The sequence below is a fragment of the Schistocerca piceifrons genome, chromosome 11 (genome assembly GCF_021461385.2).
Source record: "Schistocerca piceifrons isolate TAMUIC-IGC-003096 chromosome 11, iqSchPice1.1, whole genome shotgun sequence".
NCBI classification, from domain to species: Eukaryota; Metazoa; Arthropoda; class Insecta; order Orthoptera; family Acrididae; genus Schistocerca; species Schistocerca piceifrons.
The window spans coordinates 53,280,807-53,296,553 of record NC_060148.1 but is presented as its reverse complement, the minus strand read 5'-3'; the positions used below and the strand labels follow the sequence as shown (position 1 = coordinate 53,296,553).

The 15,747-nt window shown below is 39.3% G+C and overlaps 1 protein-coding gene across 12 annotated transcripts in view; it reads right to left on the bottom strand.

Moving 5' to 3' along the window:
• Window positions 1-15,747, bottom strand: part of LOC124720406 (eukaryotic translation initiation factor 4 gamma 1-like) — a 662,434-nt gene that overhangs the window by 13,214 nt on the left and 633,473 nt on the right. For all 12 annotated transcript variants that reach the window (XM_047245746.1, XM_047245748.1, XM_047245747.1 and 9 more), the window contains 7 exons: window positions 13,404-13,570; window positions 12,025-12,101; window positions 6,756-7,030; window positions 6,380-6,552; window positions 2,901-2,980; window positions 1,022-1,128; window positions 701-796 (listed from right to left, as the gene is read on the bottom strand). In XM_047245746.1, the coding sequence (XP_047101702.1) occupies window positions 701-796; window positions 1,022-1,128; window positions 2,901-2,980; window positions 6,380-6,552; window positions 6,756-7,030; window positions 12,025-12,101; window positions 13,404-13,570 (975 nt within the window). The remainder of the gene's footprint in view (window positions 1-700; window positions 797-1,021; window positions 1,129-2,900; window positions 2,981-6,379; window positions 6,553-6,755; window positions 7,031-12,024; window positions 12,102-13,403; window positions 13,571-15,747) is intronic.

Sequence of the window (15,747 nt, the reverse complement as noted above, 5' to 3'; positions counted from 1 at the left end):
TTTATTCTGAAACTGACGATTTCTAGATTCTTGAACCGCAGTGCGACAAACTTAATTCGTACACACAAACTGGAATTCACATCAGAAAATAGATGACACTACCATCAGTCCTGTTGAGCTAAGACCGTCACAGTTAAGTATGGAGAAGAATTATGTCATCATGTGGTAGTGTCACCTCTTCAACAAATCTTAACTTTGCTTTAGCAGTAGTGACTTAAGTAGGCAAGGAACTTTCAGCACCTCTCAAAGAAATTGTTAAGGGCATGAACTAACAGTTCAGAAAACTACAGTTTAAGTCAAGCTAGGCTCAAATTTCAGTTGCATCCATTCTCAGAGACCGAAATCTTGTTCTCGAAAAAACAAAAGTCTATCCTTAGAATTTGTGTATATCTAGTAGAAAGACTATCAGGTTAAATACAGATTATAAATACTGTCACACAATGTAGAAGTACAGGTTAACTTAAATGCACTAAATCATTTACAGAATAAAAAATTTAGTCCCTATACACCATCAGTACCACGAAGAAAAGGTACCTTTGAAGTCTCTTCCCTCTAAAAATAAGGGACCTACAAATGTGCAACATTGGTACCCTGTAATTTATTGACAATTTTTTCTACATTAACTACCCATCTTATTAATAGCACTAAGCAGGTTTTCCCAGAGTTTTACGAATGTTTCAGACAGGTAAAACAGACTTACATTTTCTTTCACAATTCGGTCTATACTGTCGGCAGGAGCAAAATCTTTCCAACTCATTCCAGCTATGTCCCACCTCTGCCTTACCCAGCCAGGACCCTGGAACAAATATTTTTATCTTAGTCAAAAAACAAAAGACAATCAAAAAGAAAGAAAAAATAAAAAAAAATTCAATACCTATCGATTCATAGGGGGAAAATAATACAGTGATATAAATTACATTTATCATCCAAATGTTCATATTACACACTGGATATACTTATTTTGCTGCTGCAAAATTAACATCCACATTGATGTGCTAGGTCAACCGTTCATCATTCTCACCTTTTCTTTCACGAGAAGACGAAGGATTTCGACGACCAACTTGTGCAGTCCCGTGGCGGCAGTTTTCAAATCCGAAAAGGTTAGTGCTTCAGTAGAAAGCATTGGAACTGTAACAAATCACAATGTCATTCTATTGCACAACCTAGGTTTTACTTGGCAAGGTAAGTGTAACAATAACTCTGTATCACGCAAAATAGTACTTGCAATGGAGTTAGAATTCAGAGCAACAACCATGTTAAGATAGGGTTGGTGGTTCTGCATCAGACAAAGCCTCAAAAACTATCAGCTTAGGTGGGCAGTACTTTGTGCTCATGGCAGGAAAAGGGGGTGGCAGGCAGATGGAGGAAGAGGGGAGAGAATTGCAGTATGCAACACGATGGTTCGCACAATAGCAAGTAACATTTTTTGACAAAAGGATTCACAAGAAATTTTTAAGTATCACTGCTAGTACTGGAGGGTATGCTATTGGTACCATGTCCTGTTGGCTTGTGAATAAGCCCAACTACACCCAGATGGAAAGGATTTTGTCAAGTCTCACAACAGATGTTTACCAGGGCAGTTGCTGGTAAACAATGAATCGACAGACTCGAGACGTACGGAAAGACGACACACTAACTAGTGATTGGATACGGGCATCATAATCCAGATAGCCGAGAAAAGTGATCGAACTGGAACACTGAAGGCATGACTTTCACATCTGAAGCACGTAAACTTTATGAAAGTATGTGCTAATTTAGGAGTAAAGGGCAAGTAGTTGAAATCCACATACTAAGACAATGAAAACATGCTAGCTTTCAGAAAAATTATTTTACAAGCTAAGAGTGCACCCACATGCAAGACTGACACCTAGGCCCCTACATTGTACCACCTGACACACAAACTTTACAAAAAAATCGTTTGAGTGTAATATCGGATTCATCACTGGTAGAATACGGATCAGGAAGCGTGAATCAAAAATTGTTTCTGCTCTCTGCCAATTTATAGAAAAATAATTGGAATACAACTTAAATCTAGGGTTAGCCTTTCTGCTTATAAAGACATCATTTCTGAACACAAGTAAGGTGTGGCAAATGCTGAGGAAAATTGAAATATAGGATGACATGGTACACAGGATCAAGAATCTGTAGGGAAACATCCATAGCACAATGAAACACCCTGATGAATTACAGCTTTGACGTAAGGCCGGGGTAGAGTAAGGTGGAGTTTTTGTCTTCTTTTTATTACTCTAATAAATTAAAGCCAGAGAAAAGTACACCGAACCATCAGAGGTCCGAATATGGCATCAACGTTTACTGATGACTTGTCTTTAAGACTTTCAAGAACGAACACACCTGGGGTAGAGCTACAGAAGTCTATGGTCTTTCAGCCAGGAGAAAAGTGAGGTTATGACCATGGAAAGTATAGGCAACCAATGGGGAATGCTGAAACTGAGCTAAAGATGACTGATGTCGATATCTTTGTAGTATCTCCAGTGCTGGATCTATAGACTAAGTAATCATTTAAGAGGTCAGGCAAGAAACTTCCATTTAATAGCTGGAGACTGAATATGAAACATGAAAGTACCACTAAAATTGAAGACAATTATCCATTAAACCTATTATACGTCAATTTTTGTATACGGATTGAGAACAATCTACCACAAGTAATGGCATTAGCAGAATTCAGGCAACTGAGATGAGATTTATTCCTACCACGACCAGAAAGAGAGAGAATCCAGAGTGGGAAAATAACGATATTAGGTTCCAAAACCACAATAAAAAAATAATCTCTTAGCAGCTGTGATGGTATGAAGATACTATGCTAGCAGGTTAGAGAGAGAGAGAGAGAGAGAGAGAGAGAGAGAGAGAGAGAGAGAGAGAGAATAATCCTACAGACTCACCAAGGATTTCAGCCAAGTACAGCCACACTTTCGGCACATCTATGGCCAAGTCATCAGCAACTTCCGCAATCTCTTTGAACCTGTAATTAAAAAATTTAATGAAAATCTCACAGTTTGAACATGCACATTGAAATTTACTAGTGAATGTAGGTGTCACTTCCATCAGCCCTGTTGAGCTTATTCCATCACAGTTAAATATGGAGATACATTATGTCATCATGTGGAAGTGAACCTCATCAACTTACTTTGCTAGTGCAGTTTACACCAGTATTTTTTCTGAACAATAATGTAGGAAGTATTTTATTTTGTGGAAAATTTCACAGCATCTTCAGTATAAGTCAATAAAAGTTTTCTGGATACGGTGCTGCGTCATTGTATAGAACTATTGCTGGGGAAACCAACGTTTCTTCCACAGTTGCAGCGGCCTCCTCCTGCATCTCCAGTAGACACACAAGAATGCCGCTGCAATCGTGGCCGAAACATTTGTTTTCCCCAGGGGTAGTTTTATACAATATGACGTGGTAACACACCGAGGAAACTTTTATGCCATCTACAGTAGGCTTACACAGACCATGCAAATTTGATGTTTTTGACAATATACTGTGGCAATGTCAACCACATTTTCCGCAATAATGCTGGCCACTGGTGCATGACAATGTTGATAGAAACTTATTTCTGGGCCATTAGTAGTTATACAGGCCAGTATATTGCGAAAGCAAGTTACTGGACGTGAGTGCAGTTTACTGCTACTTAAACATCGGCAAACTATCGATTAATTGATGGCATAAGCTCTATCGTCAGTATCGATAGTCTGGTTTAACTATCAATAGTCATATTGTTCATAATGCCATTCTTCTTTAACTGGCAGCCGAAAAATTGTCAGATCCTGTTACCTCCACGGCATGTGAAGACCAGAGGGAAAGTAGATTGCATAGAGTTATTCAATCAACATCAAATATGATGGCACCTTAGCCACTATATGCTGTTTATAAACATATATTAATAGAGTGGCCACTGTGGAGGAGGGGACATGTGAGAGGAAATTATTTTTCTTCCAGTGATGACAGCCAACACTCAGTCTTGGGTACCTCATACCAATCATATCCTTATGGTAAAAATTACATACTTTAACAACACGGATTCATGAATGTGCATTATGCAGACTGCCATCTTCAAATGTGTGGGCATACTTACTAGTAACAAGGAAAACAATGTAAATAAGGCTGTTTTTATACAAAGCAGTTATTACAGGAAAAATGACATTTTAATCATTTGTTGAGCTTCTGTGACTGTACTGTTATACATTTTAAAATAAATATGATTTTTATCATTCTCGTAGTAGTTGTTGGTGTTAATTGAACACACCCTCAATTGTTCTTTTCTGTTCTTGAGTCTTCATTGTACTTACAAGTGTCTTCAATTGTGCTTGTTTACATATAAGGTGATTTAAAAATATGAAACATCAGTGCAATCCATTATGTCGCATCTGCTTTTGCAGTAGTACAAATGATGTTCACTGTTGGCTGCTATGTCCAATTACCAGAGCTTGTCCCTTCAAAGGATGCACCAGTTCCCACAAAATTGAATATAGCAAAATCATAACCTGTCGAGTGTACAGTTTTTTATTTGTATGGTGGCTGGAAACACTCACTAAAATACACAGCTGTATTTACATGCCATCAGCTCTCACCATTGCAAAACTAGTCTCTTCTTGCCAAGAGCTGATGGTGAATGCCCAGGAATGTTTTTTGCGGAAACTCCTGATCCTGTAGGTATTTCTTAAGCTGTTGTCCGGTATCATCATACCGTAAGTGACCGTGTGCCAACAAAGGGTTCCTCGTCAGTCACTTCGTTATCTGAACCCAACGTAACAGGATTGTTGTTGTTCACACAACCACAGTGCCTCGACTGTCTAATCACCGTCGTCACCAGTAAGACTAAGAGCACAGTTGTCACGAAGAGTTTTGAATGATGCAGACATTAAACAATCACTACTTTTCACTCGCTCCTCTGTTGGCTGCGGAAATATCGCACCTGGTAGATTGTTTATGTCAAAGTGCATAAATAGAGTTCTTTGTTATTGTTTTGAAAACGAATTGTGAAGATCAATAATCATCTGTGTGGAACTCTCAAGAAAGTGGGGGGTAATAATTCGTGAAGTGTACCATCTGAATTGAATATCTACATTCTGGGAATACAACCAATTTACGAAACCATTTAAACAGAAAGTATGGTGAAGAACTATAGAAAAGAAATAGAACAAAGGTGAGTGATCAACTTTTGAGCTAGTACAAGTGTAGGAGGTGCAACCGTAAGATTGATAAGCTCTATAAAACATTATTTCAACAGAACAAAAAAAAGGAGCTTTATTCTCCTTGTGCACATATGCCTGCTAGTGATATAGTGATGTATAGATCTTCTCACCATTGAGGTTTGAAAAAATTTGTTCATGCCTTAGACTTAGACAGCAGATACGAGTTGCCAGATAAAACCAACGTCAAATGTTCACTGATGCAAAACTATACGAGGAGACAAAAATAAATTAGAGAAAGCCCTTACAGAATGTAATTTTTTGTGTTACAACTGACATGTAAACAGGCAACAGAAATGAAGGCATACTGATATCGACCTGCCACTTTACAATGGATGAAAAAATTGTTTCAGCAGTATTAGAAATGACAAAAATGCAGGTCGTCACAATGCAGAATTCATATCACTTTTAAGTGAGATTCTTTGAAAAGCTTTCTTCCCGTAACTTGTGAATGCTATACTGAGTTTTGGTTGTCTTGTGATCAGTACAAGCGAACACCCCCCCTCCCACCCAATCTCACCGCTCAGACTACGTGACTCAGCATTGCAGGGCTGTTAGCTTCAGGAGGAGGAAGCCAGGCTGAGAGAAAGTAAGTATTTACACAGAAAGACAGAGATTGCCCAACCACACAAGGTACGATCTACACCAGGTGTAGAATATTAAACACCCTGGCAGCTATCTGCAACAGACTACCTTATCAGGAGTATTGCACAGCCACACAAGAAAATCGCCCTGTGTTGCAACCACACATTACCAGCAATATGGCTCACACAATTGCACCTTCAACATTTCTTCCACAGCAATAGTGGAGTGTAAATCGTTTCAGTGCTAAGTTACAGAATGGATGCCAACTAACTTAGATTTATTAACGAGATAGAGCATGCCCTCTATTTCTTCACGAAATAACTCATTTGGGCACAGTTTCCTTCACAGACCAAAAACAGTGTGTCACTGACAAAGCCCTGTGCAAAGAATCACACTAGGAACGAACTATTTTTGGAAACATGTCACCAACACAGTAAGTTAAAACTTTGACTGCCCTGCCTTTCACATCTGTGGATACAAATTAGCCAATCTGTCCTATATTTAATTTTGTTGGATCAACTACGTCACTGTAGTCATCTGCTACTAGTATCAAATTACTTCTGCTGGGAGCGTGACAACTCACCCTTCTAGGAACTGTTCCGTAGTGAGGATGCCCTCCTTCATGAGGTGGCCCATCAGCTTTCCAACACCGCTCCGGACGGTCGCCGACCGCTCCAGTAAGATGTTCATCGTTTCTACGACGAAGTTACCCATGTTGGAAGGTGGGAATGTCTCCGATACACACAGCGCACTCTCCTGCAAGTGAAACAGACCTCAATTTCCATAGCACAGGTAACCATTAATTGTATTAAACTGCTTCGACAACACACACTAAACATTTCTTATTAGTTTGGAGGTCTCACATTCTAAATTTAACAAACTAGTTACCTTAGTGTTATCTCTATATGACAAAGGTGCTTTGTTTCAAATACTGTAAAGAATACTTAATATGTAATTACTTGGAAGTTGTTGTTGGTCACAAATTCCTCCAAGATAAACTGAATCTTCTTGGCAACTTGGTCCGGATTCAGATGCGGCAAGTTTTTGCGGGTATCTTGGTCCGAGATGGCGGAAGAACCGGAAGCCACAGGTTGCACCACAGCAGCCAGATCGTCGCGGCTCTGTGAAGATGACGGAGCGGGAGTCTGCCTCGCCGAGCTACCTTCGCGTGACGACGATCGAGAAGGTGTCCTGCTGCTCGCCGTTCGGGCCTGGCGTTCCTCTTTCTCGGCAGCTGAAAATGGCAGTTGTGTAGGTCCTTAGTATTATACTGGAGTGCTTTTTGATTGAGGAAGTTAACAGTCGTGAAACACAACCGTAATTTACGTTGCCTTACATATGTGAAATACTTTGGATTTTACTAACAAAAATACCAAATCTTGAAAATGTTCACTGGTATCAAGGAGTCAGAAAATCTGAAGTTGGCCATATCACATCATTATAGCTGTAGCGCAGTATGAAAACATTTACAGAGTGCTATTTCAGGGGAATAATTGAGTCAGATATGAGAGGTGAAGCTTTTCCACTGCTAAAGCCAATCCATGGCGAGGGCGAGACAAGGTCGAGGAAGTCGGAACGACTTTACAGATATGCCAAGGGAAGTTTTGTACACTGGGTAGGCATAATATTGTTCCACTGACTGCTTCAACTGCTGTCACAAACTTTCCTATTTTATCAATAAAATTCATTTTCATATTTTTTGCTACATGTCCACCCATTCATCCCAAATGGAAACATAACAAAAGACACGCAAGTATTCAGCACGCAATGGCAGATACGAGGAGTGTTTTTTATTAAGTACCGTTCTGCCACACCACGGCCACAGCACTGCGGCCGGCGTTCTGCGCACGGGCAATGGGTACCTACGTCTGTTGTCTACGCACTGACGCTATTACAGTCCGAGTCTTCCTCGATTGCATTTTGTACCGAGTGTTTAAGATGCCTCCGATAATCGTGAGTCCCGCCAACTGAAGTATGGGCTGTTATATGATTCCTTAGTGTTACAGGCCTAAAAAGCAATCCATATTCAGCGTGAGATCTGTGCAGTTGACGGATGGGCACAAAACCAAATGTTTAGATAGTGCATTGACTTTACTTGAGCGGTACCACAACGGCGGTGATGATTTGTGAAGCCAAATTGTTACGGGCGATGGAACACTGGGGGCTTACGTCACACCAGAATCAAAGCAACAGTCCACGGACTGGCGGCATTCAGATTCACCCAGAAAAACGAAGTTTAAGCAAATAATTTCTGCCCGGAAAATCATATGCACTGCTTTTTGGAACAGAAAAGGAGTGTGCTTGTGGAATTTCTGCCTCGTAATGAGACAATCAATGCAGCAGCTTACTGTAAGACATTGTACAATCTGCGCCGTTCAATTCAGAACAAAAGACATGGCAAGCTGAGCGAGGGCATCGTTTTGCTTCAAGACAATGCCTGCCCACATGTGGGAAATCAAACTAAAGAGCTCATCACATCTTTTCAATGGGAAACTAGAAATCATCTTCTGTACAGCCCTGATCTTGCTCCCACCGACTACCATCTGTTCCTGCACTTGAAGAAACACCTGGGCGGTCAGCGACTAAGATGACGAAGACAAGACAGTGGTGAGGCAGTGGTTAATAAGTCAGGCGGCAGACTTCTATGAGGAGGGAATTCAAAAACTGGTACAACGTCATGACAAGTGCCGCAATATTGACGGAAATTATAAAAAATAAAGTAGATTAAAGTACAGGCTTTAACGTAAAAATAAAATTGAGATCTTAGCAAGTCTCTTTTTAATTTCAAAACGGTACTTACTTAAAAAACACACCTAATATTTTCTAGTTTAACTGAGCCCTACATGCTTCATAAAACACGATCAGTCAGGCTAACTTCAAAATCACTGTACTGCGTCACGACCAGAATTAAAAGAAACCTACCTCCACCATTTATGACAGGCAAATGTGGATGTATTGTCAGTGTGTAGGTCAACATTTCTTGATAATTTGTAGTTAAATAGGTGTTCTAAGATGATCACATGCTGCTAGTGGCGATGGAGCAAGGGAAACTAGGGGAGGCGACAAAGGAAGTTACAGTAACACACCTCACCAGTAAGCAACATAAAAATGTCTACTATCACAGAACATCACTGCTGTGGAAGTAGGAAACATGTGAGTAGGTTGTACTTACCACCTAAACTTTATATTAAGAAGGTATGGCAAGTGTACGATGAAACTGTCTAATCTAAATTGAAGACCAAAGAGTGTTTCCTTTGTACAGTTTTTGTATCAATGACGATATAGGGTTTGGGGGTCCTAGAACCAGTGTTTGTTCAGAATTAGGAGAAAAGTTAAAGCAGGGAAAGACCTTGTAATGAAGCAAGCAACAATGAGAAAACAGAACACAGTTTTTATTGCTTCTGTATGAAAAGGTATTACTGACTATCTCGACTAAGAGAAATGACGCTGCTTCAAACACTTTCAGATAAGATTGCAACTATTCAACTGGGAGAAGGAAGCAACTGTTTCAAGAATCTTGTTTAACACAATTTGAAATTCTACATGGTCAAAGTGGAAGCTCAAGAGGAACAATCATCTAGAACTGATGTATAAAGTAAAGGACGTCAAAACTCAACCAGATATCAAACGATCTCAAGTGAAAACAAATCGTACGAAAACAAATCCCACATGTTGTCAGATGCTGTTAAGCTATCAACAAAACAGTCTGACTATAATTGGAGGAACACTGACAATAAGGACTGATCCAATATTGACACTATAATAAAGGAGAGGACACGAGTGTGAATATTTGTTCAAATAAATAATTCCTGCATTCCTTTTGGTGTTGTCTTAAAGACTATTTAATGTATTTCAAAATCCACACTATCCACTCTGGCAAGAGGTGAGACTGGAAACACCTCTCCCCAACAGGAACAGCATTTCAAAACCCTCAAAATGCTTATTTTAAGGTGATATTGTAAGGGTTATAAAGTTATTTTAACATTTCTATAAAAATCCCGCTCCCTGAACTCTCAATGTGTTTTTCTGACAGTACAAACATGCAATTCTGAGAGTGTATAAATTACATTAAATGAAATTTTTCATTTTACAGCATGGAGTAAAAATTGCTTATATGGGCCCCTCAATCTGGCAGATTCAAAACACACTAGGTGAATTTCGGGACAAAAACGGCTTTAAATGTGTTTGCTCGGACCTGTGCACTAACCCAAAACCACCAACCACCACCACCGTAAAAACAACCAGTGATGTTTTATGTAAAATCTAAAGCAGTATTTATTTTTTAATGTAGAACTGAAAAATGCACATATTACAACCTGTATCATGCTATAATCAGTGGCATATCAAATATACAAACTTGTTCTGCACATTTAGCACACTACAATCATGACAATTATAAAAAGGTAAAGGATGAGTTGAGTATTCCACTAGTTACCACTAAGATTGTCAGTAAACAGTGACTCAATACACACAAGCATAAGAGGCTACCACTGCACATACTAATTACTGTTGCACCGTTTCTTAGCAGTTAAGAGATCAAACTCCAAGCTGCTCTGCATACTGGTGCCCATTTGCACACAATACTGTCTAATCAGATTCCACGTGTAATCATGTATTGTTCCAACAGGCAGATTTTTTATACTATAACATAACCATATTTGTTAATCGCCTCAGACTTTAAAAATCTACTAAATGACAACCTCAAGTTATGATATACCAGGCCACTTCACAGCTTAACATCACATACTATTTGAAAGTTTAATTGGATGTGAAAGAAAGTTGCTTTGGCTGCTGGGGGAAATCCGCCCAGTACTACTGCGCTTGTTCGAAAAAGAAGAAGTTACAAGAGAAAACTAATCACGTGCGGTATATAGAAATGGAAGAAGACAATAACAAGGAAAACCCAGACATGTCCTCCTCGGTGGCACTACAAACACTAAAATATGCATGGAATTGTACTTTACACTGAAGTATCACAGAACTATTGGCAATAACGAATGGAAACCACCTGTGATTTGGTGCTATAACACGCAGATTTTTTTTAACGAGAAAGACCACAACGCAAAGAACACGTGCAAATCCGAGAACAGTAGTTTTATTTTTATGCGAAAAGTAAATTTTTGACTAGGAAATCTACTTTTTTTTTCTCAGACAAATCGGAAGACTTTAAATTTCACTCCTTGTGTATCGTACAATACGAGCTGCGTTGACCAGCACACCCTGTCGTACCTGGCATGCGATAGAGGAAAACATCAGTCTTGCATCACTGACAACCAGTTACACAGCTTCAACTGTTTCTATCTTCTGCCAAGTGCTAATTCTGCATCACACTGCACGATATGAACTGTGCCTTCAACTGTTTCTATCTTCTGCCAAGTGCTAATTCTGCATCACACTGCACGATATGAACTGTGCTTAGAAGTATCAGGCAACTGCACCTCCAATCAGATTATGCGAACCACTGATCGTGACTTATCGATTCCTGAATTGAAAGGACGAAAACTTAATTCCTTTTTTTTTTTTTTTTTTTTTTTTTTTTTTTTTTTTTTTTTTTTTTTTTTTTTTTAACCGACAAAACTGTTCATCCCCACCTATATTATTTCCGAGTTAACTTTCAACTCACGGGCCTCCAAAATCTTCCATCAGTTCCACTATTGTCATTCTCCCTGAAGCACCAATTTCCGCAACTTTAATGCCTAAAAGTTTGACACTTGTCTGTGACACAGCAAAGTGCTTCTCCCTCTTTCTGAGGTAAATTTTCTATCTTAACATTTGGCTTTATTTGGTCTGCGCACCGCATCAATTATTTCTCCTCCTCTATCTACATATTGGGTGTGAAATACAATTTTAAAATTATTATGAAGTGAAGTGCCTGGCTGATTTCTTTGATCTTCTAACAACTAGCATATCCCATTCCGTAATCCACTCAAGCCTAAACTGCATAATGATGCTCACTTGTACAGAAAGTGCGTGGTTGGATTACCACAACCCTTTGAATGTCCATTCAGTTTAGTAATTATTATTACACACAGGTGTTAGCTGAAACAGGTCCACAGGTTTGCATCCACAGAAAAATACTAGTCGACAACTTATTCGTAAGTAACAAACTCTGAGCATAAAGCTTTAATATCTAATCAATTTTCAGACAATAATTTTACTGTGCAAATATTCAGTTATGTGTAAAATGAATAAACATATGAATCAACACATGCAAGTTCAACTACTTACAGACAAAATTACGCAAAGAGTTCATGGCCTTCTCACGTTCCGTGTTGCTCGGAGGAGGCTGTTTTCCATACGGCCGACTGCATAACAAACCAAAATAATTAGCAGCTGCTTTTTCCTTTCTATTTCCACAACATTGGGAAGTTCATTAAAGTGTACAACGTTACATTACATTCTGCGCATAAAATACAAAGTTATCAAACAGAATTTAACAATACAAAACCTAAGGGCAATGACACTGATTCAATTTTCTTCACAAAGCAAAATGTAGAAGTGGGTAGACGCAGTACCTCAAGCCCTGTATCTACAGTATATATTATTTATTCACAAGAACCAAGGAGACATTTACATTCATCACACCCACAACATGTCAAACCTATGAACATACAAATGACTGACTATCTCAATCTATTTAAGGAAACAGGAAGAATGACTACCAGACAAAGGTGAACATACACTCATCTACCAAAATCAAAATGCCACACAAATTTTATATTTTGTTTTATCTGAGGAAATTGCACTTTAAGATAAGGAGTAAACATTACTCGTTAGGAACCAGAACAGCTTACTTCTAAATAAACCACTAGATAAAGACAAAATTATCAGTAGTAACAAGTTCTCTGCATCTACTTCATTTGTGCAAATGTAAGATGTAACTGGACATGCTAGTGGCGTCGCAAATTAAGAAACCGAGCCAACGTATTATACACAGAAATTGCAGGGAAGTTAGTTAACTATAACACGCAGAATCATCTGCAAGAATGCCCATTAAAAAATCTGTAGGGTCAATTGAAATACATGTTCCACATTTAATCAATTTTCAAAAAATAAAATACAGCATATTAAATTTAAGCTGGGTAATGAAACATGGAGGGCAAATGTCACAGTTGGCGCTTGTAAAAGCACCTTGACTGAAGGGGGTAGTTCTGAAAGTCACAGTAGTCCACATTAAAACTGGGATCACTATTGAATTCATGTATCAGTTCCTTATCGCTTCAAAAACTTTTTAGAGAACACACTGCAATCAAAGTCTGTAACAAAGTTGTGCGACTTTGCCCTTACTTGTGGCAGAAAGTGTGCTGAGTTGAGTTGGGTTGGGTTGTTCTGGGGGAGCATCCTGTGTTATCTCTGGCACAGCATTAAATGTAAACAACTGAAATACAGAAAAATCCTCTTTGCAGAGCTATGTGGTATATCCTTTGCTGATCTGTGCGCACTGGGGACAGCCCCTCTACAGTTTTGGATTTAGGGATGAAAGCGCCTTCCACAGGCCAATTTCCTATATAACACACTACTGTCAGTCGTCACACATATTAACAGCTTAAAAGGTTTACAGAATGAATACGAGAAAGCAGCAGCGCACAACAATAAGTGACACCCACCTGAACATGACACCGCTCTTCTTGTCGTCAACATCCTGCAGCGCGGCAAACGTGTTGCTCGTCTGGGGGAACGCCGAGCTGCGGTCTGAGTCGGAGTTGCCACCTGCCCCTTGTGTCCAGGCAGCAAACTGGTTGCTTCCACCCAGCGATACATTCATCAGGTCAGACTGCAATTAGAATTTGTCCCTTATTTACATACTGTCCAGTAAAAGTATATTATTTCTGCCTATATCTTTCAAATTCTAAAGGTGGCAGGGGTAAAATACAGGGAGCGAAAGGCTATTTACAATTTGTACAGAAACTAGATGGCAGTTATAAGAGTCGAGGGACATGAAAGGGAAGCAGTGGTTGGGAACGGAGTAAGACAGGGTTGTAGCCTCTCCCCAATGTTGTTCAATCTGTATATTGAGCAAGCAGTAAAGGAAACAAAAGAAAAATTCGGAGTAGGTATTAAAATCCATGGAGAAGAAATAAAAACTTTGAGGTTCGCCGATGACACTAATTCTATCAGAGACAGCAAAGGACTTGGAAGAGCAGTTGAATGGAATGGACAGTGTCTTGAAAGGAGGATATAAGATGAACATCAACAAAAGCAAAACAAGGATAATGGAATGTAGTCGAATTAAGTCGGGCGATGCTGAGGAAATTAGATTAGGAAATGAGACACTTAAAGTAGTAAAGGAGTTTTGCTATTTGGGGAGCAAAATAACTGATGATGGTCGAAGTAGAGAGGATATAAAATGTAGACTGGCAATGGCAAGGAAAGCGTTTCTGAAGGAGAGAAATTTGTTAACATCGAGTGTAGATTTAAGTGTCAGGAAGTCATTTCTGACAGTATTTGTATGGAGTGTAGCCATGTACGGAAGTGAAACATGGACGATAACTAGTTTGGACAAGAAGAGAATAGAAGCTTTCGAAATGTGGTGCTACAGAAGAATGCTGAAGATTAGATGGGTAGATCACATAACTAATGAGGAAGTATTGAATAGGATTGGGGACAAGAGAAGTTTGTGGCACAACTTGACCAGAAGACGGGATCGGTTGGTAGGACATGTTCTGAGGCATCAAGGGATCACCAATTTAGTATTGGAGGGCAGCGTGGAGGGTAATAATCGGTGAGGGAGACCAAGAGATGAATACACTAAACAGATTCAGAAGGATGTAGATTGCAGTGGGTATTGGGAGATGATCAAGCTTGCACAGGATAGAGTAGCATGGAGAGCTGCATCAAACCAGTCTCAGGACTGAAGACCACAACAACATCCATCTTTCAAGAACATTTAGAAGCTTAACTATAACTATGAATGAAGATTTTGGGGCTGCACTTAGGGTATAAAGCCTTTACAGTATTTTGCTCTGCATGTTTGATAAGCTTGTTTAAAGCTGTGATATTTTGATCTTGCAAGCTTTTCTGGTCAAGTTAAATTATAACCTGTTCTCAGACACTGAAAAACCGCATGAGAGCCGAATATGTACCGAACTGAACTGCACAATAAATGTGACACCATATCCTTTGCAGTCACACAGAGAGGCTTTTTATATTTCATGAACATCTATTATTTATGTTGTGTATGTGGCTGTCGTTATCAGTCCAAAGACTGGTTTCAGGAAGGTCAGCATAGTAGTTAGGCCAGTGCAAGCCTCTGTTTCTACAGCCTACAATCTGCTTACTGTACTCTACCCTTGTTCTCTCTCTACTATTTTTACACTTCTCTCTAGTACAAAAAGGACTCATGTGTCCTGTTAAAAGGTTCGTTCTTTTAAGTGAAGCTGGGCCACAAATTCATTTCACCACACAATTCATTTTAATACCACAATGGTTATTGATCTACCCATACAATCTTCCGTATTATCCCGTAGCACCTCATTTTGGAAGCTTCTGTTCTCCTCTTGCCTGGACTGCTGATCGCCCACACTTCGTTTTATGTCAGGTGCCATTCCAGACAATGACTTTGTAACAAGTTTCTATTCAACGTTAACGAATTTTTTTTTCCCGCAGGAATGTTTTTCTTGCTACTGCCAATCTGCGCTTTATATCCTCTCTACATCATTCCATTTGTTCTTAACCTAACCAGTCACCACTGTCAAATATAATTTGTCTCACTGCACTATCATCGTTTTATTGACATTCGCATCACAACCTCTTTTCAAGACACTAGCCATCCTATTCAACTGCTCTTCTGTCATATGAGACAGAATTACGTCGTCACTAATGAACCTCAATATTTTTATTTCCTCTCCACGAACTGTAACCACCTTTCCAAATTTGTCTTTTTTCCATTAGTGATTGTTCAGGGCCAAGACTAACGTCAGAACAGGCCACAGCCCTTTACAACCACTGCTT